This window comes from Lolium rigidum, chromosome 3, assembly GCF_022539505.1.
Source record: "Lolium rigidum isolate FL_2022 chromosome 3, APGP_CSIRO_Lrig_0.1, whole genome shotgun sequence".
In the NCBI taxonomy this organism is placed as follows: domain Eukaryota; kingdom Viridiplantae; phylum Streptophyta; class Magnoliopsida; order Poales; family Poaceae; genus Lolium; species Lolium rigidum.
In genome coordinates, this window is record NC_061510.1 from 343,951,205 (window position 1) to 343,953,690 (window position 2,486).

The 2,486-nt window shown below is 45.1% G+C and overlaps 1 protein-coding gene across 1 annotated transcript; it reads right to left on the reverse strand.

The window, feature by feature from the left end:
- Positions 1-1,483: 1,483 nt before the first annotated feature.
- On the reverse strand, positions 1,484-2,116 carry LOC124700969 (protein YIPF5-like). The gene has a single exon (XM_047233034.1). It carries the CDS (start codon positions 2,114-2,116, stop codon positions 1,484-1,486), a length of 633 nt encoding a protein of 210 aa, XP_047088990.1.
- Positions 2,117-2,486: the final 370 nt, after the last annotated feature.

Below are 2,486 nucleotides of genomic sequence, written 5' to 3' on the forward strand. Positions count from 1 at the left end.
TGTTAGAATGTGTATACGGAAAAACAGATAGAATACAACTCATCTTCTTGAGCTCTAAGTCTCTCCCCTCCTCGTACCTTATATACCCCTTGAGGGTCCAAGCAATAGATAAAAAATTAGGGATCATTAGTTATGACATTGTATCTAAATAATTAGTCTGACGACACCAATCCTATGTTTTCCACCACTTCCGCATCGCGCGCTGCCCTCGGGGAGATGACTCCCTCTCCTCGGGGATGCGACACCCAGTCTCGATCAAAAATCAGATCAGTTCTTTAGAATAGATTAAATCTAAATTTCAAATTCTAGTTACATATATGAGATTCAGTTAGCCAAACAAATCTCAAAATATTAGATACTCTCCGGTTAAACAAAAGATCCATCCACGATGGTGCATAACTAAGGTCCGGCGATGGGCTTCAACTCCGCATCGCGCCAACAGCCCAACATCGTGCCAAAGGAAACTAAGGATAAAATGTAATAGACTACTACATAACATTTTCCCGACAAGTTAGTAGATCATCTGTGGTTCTGTAAAACGAAACAACTTCAATGGCTGATCAAATGCAGATTTACACCCCATAGGGAGAAAGAATTCTGAGCATTATCTGCATACAAGAGAAAGAAACGGATTGAATAGTAGGTTCACATTAACACGACAAACCTATAGTAAATTCATATGCTACAAAAAAAAAAAGATATTGCAAGCACAAAACTAGAGGATACATAATCGTCTTGCTTGAAAGAGAAATAATCCACCGAAATATAGATTCAGACAGGTTAATGTTTTGATTGCTCATGTGAATTTAATAATCATGTTCACCACAAATTCCCTTAAATGAACTTGTGTATTTGTATCTACTTGGGATAAGACACGCATTTGACAATGAACGGTATGCATAAATCAATAGTATTGCTGCTGCTACACCTACCTGCACTTTTATCACAATCGGTAATTAAACTGCTTTTTATTTGTATCAAAAAATTCATAATTTAATCAGTAACACAGATGGTAGGTGTTCTTCAAAAATCTATGGATATGAAAGATTTCATTTGATCGATTGTCATTGCGAGGGTTTCACTAAATTGTTGGGGGGGTTTATTTGGGGGTGTAGGAGGTGCAGAAACAATAAACCTCTGTCTGCTTACAGTTATAGTTTCTGTCGAGCAACCAGCCAAACGTAGTCCCCTTCTTTAACTTTTTCCAGAGGGCTTTAGCATCCGTGTGCTCATATAACCATGTTGATTGTACGCTAATTAATTTACATTTAAGCTAAGGCAATCTGAAGTAACAGGGGTGGTCATTTGTGGAAACTAAGACGGTAAAGAATAATTTCCAAATAGATTACATACAGAAGAAGTGAACGTCCATGGCAAACTTGTGTAGTCTGATACTCTGATAACAAAGAAGGTTTATGTGGACAATAATTAGCATCATCTAGGGAATTTATGCAACCGTACCTTGAGTACCATATAAACAGCATCAAAAGATAACGAGAAGAGCGAAGAGCATGTAGACGAGCCAGCAGGCGAAGGCAATGAGGCCCCTATGGTCCTTGGCGGTGGATGCTAGCAGCGTAGCGCAGACCCTGGTTGACCAGAGCACGAACCCCATGGCGACCCCGAAGATGAGCCGACCGCCCCGTGGCAGGAAGAGAGAGACCGCCGAGAAGATGACCATGGGGATCATGCCGTACCCGACGAGGCTGGCGCACCTGCGAAGGTCGGGGCCGCCAGGGCGTCCGGCCGAGATCTTTGAGAAGACAAAGTAGAGGAAGAGGGACGCGAGGGTAGCCGACCCAAGAGAGATCCCGAAGTGGAGCTTGCCGGCGAGGAGCTGGAAGAGGCCGAAGGAGAGCACGAAGAGGAAGGGGCCAGAGAGGTCGGCGTCGGCGTGGATTGAAGGGTCGGCGGAGCGGAGCGGGTGGAGGACGATCGAGAGCGTCTTACGCCATACCAGACGCATGTTGATGTCGAGCTCCTCGAGGAGCGGCTTCTCGTCGACGATGGAGGCGGGTGGTTGGGCGGGGACGGTCTCGGGGATATGGCGGCGTTGGCGGAAGGTGGGAGTGGACACGTTGAAGACCACCGGCGGCAGGGGGAAGTCCCTCGCCATGACCACGGCGACTGCGAGGGTTTCGAGCCTGCCAGGGAGTTGGGGTTTGGACTCTGCGATTCTTTCCGGCCTGGTGATCAACCTAACTCTGTGTGCTTTCGTTAGGTTTTCGGCGTGTTCGCTTTTGCCTTACTCTGTTACTTTATACGTAGTGGTCGGGGACTCCGGGAAAGTTAATGTGTTTCCAATCGCACGTACGTAAGGCCGGATCAAATAGTTTAAGAAGTCGACTAAAATGTAGGAAGATCGAAGGTGACTAAAATGTAGCAAAATATAATTGTTAAACACATGTTTGTAAATGGGAGGTTTTACAGTACATCATCATAATACTACATATTTTATGGTGTAGCACTCATATGATTTGGTCCAG

Bases quoted from the DNA above. Each gene is read 5' to 3' on its own strand.
- LOC124700969 (XM_047233034.1), bottom strand. From the start codon at position 2,116: ATGGCGAGGGACTTCCCCCTGCCGCCGGTGGTCTTCAACGTGTCCACT.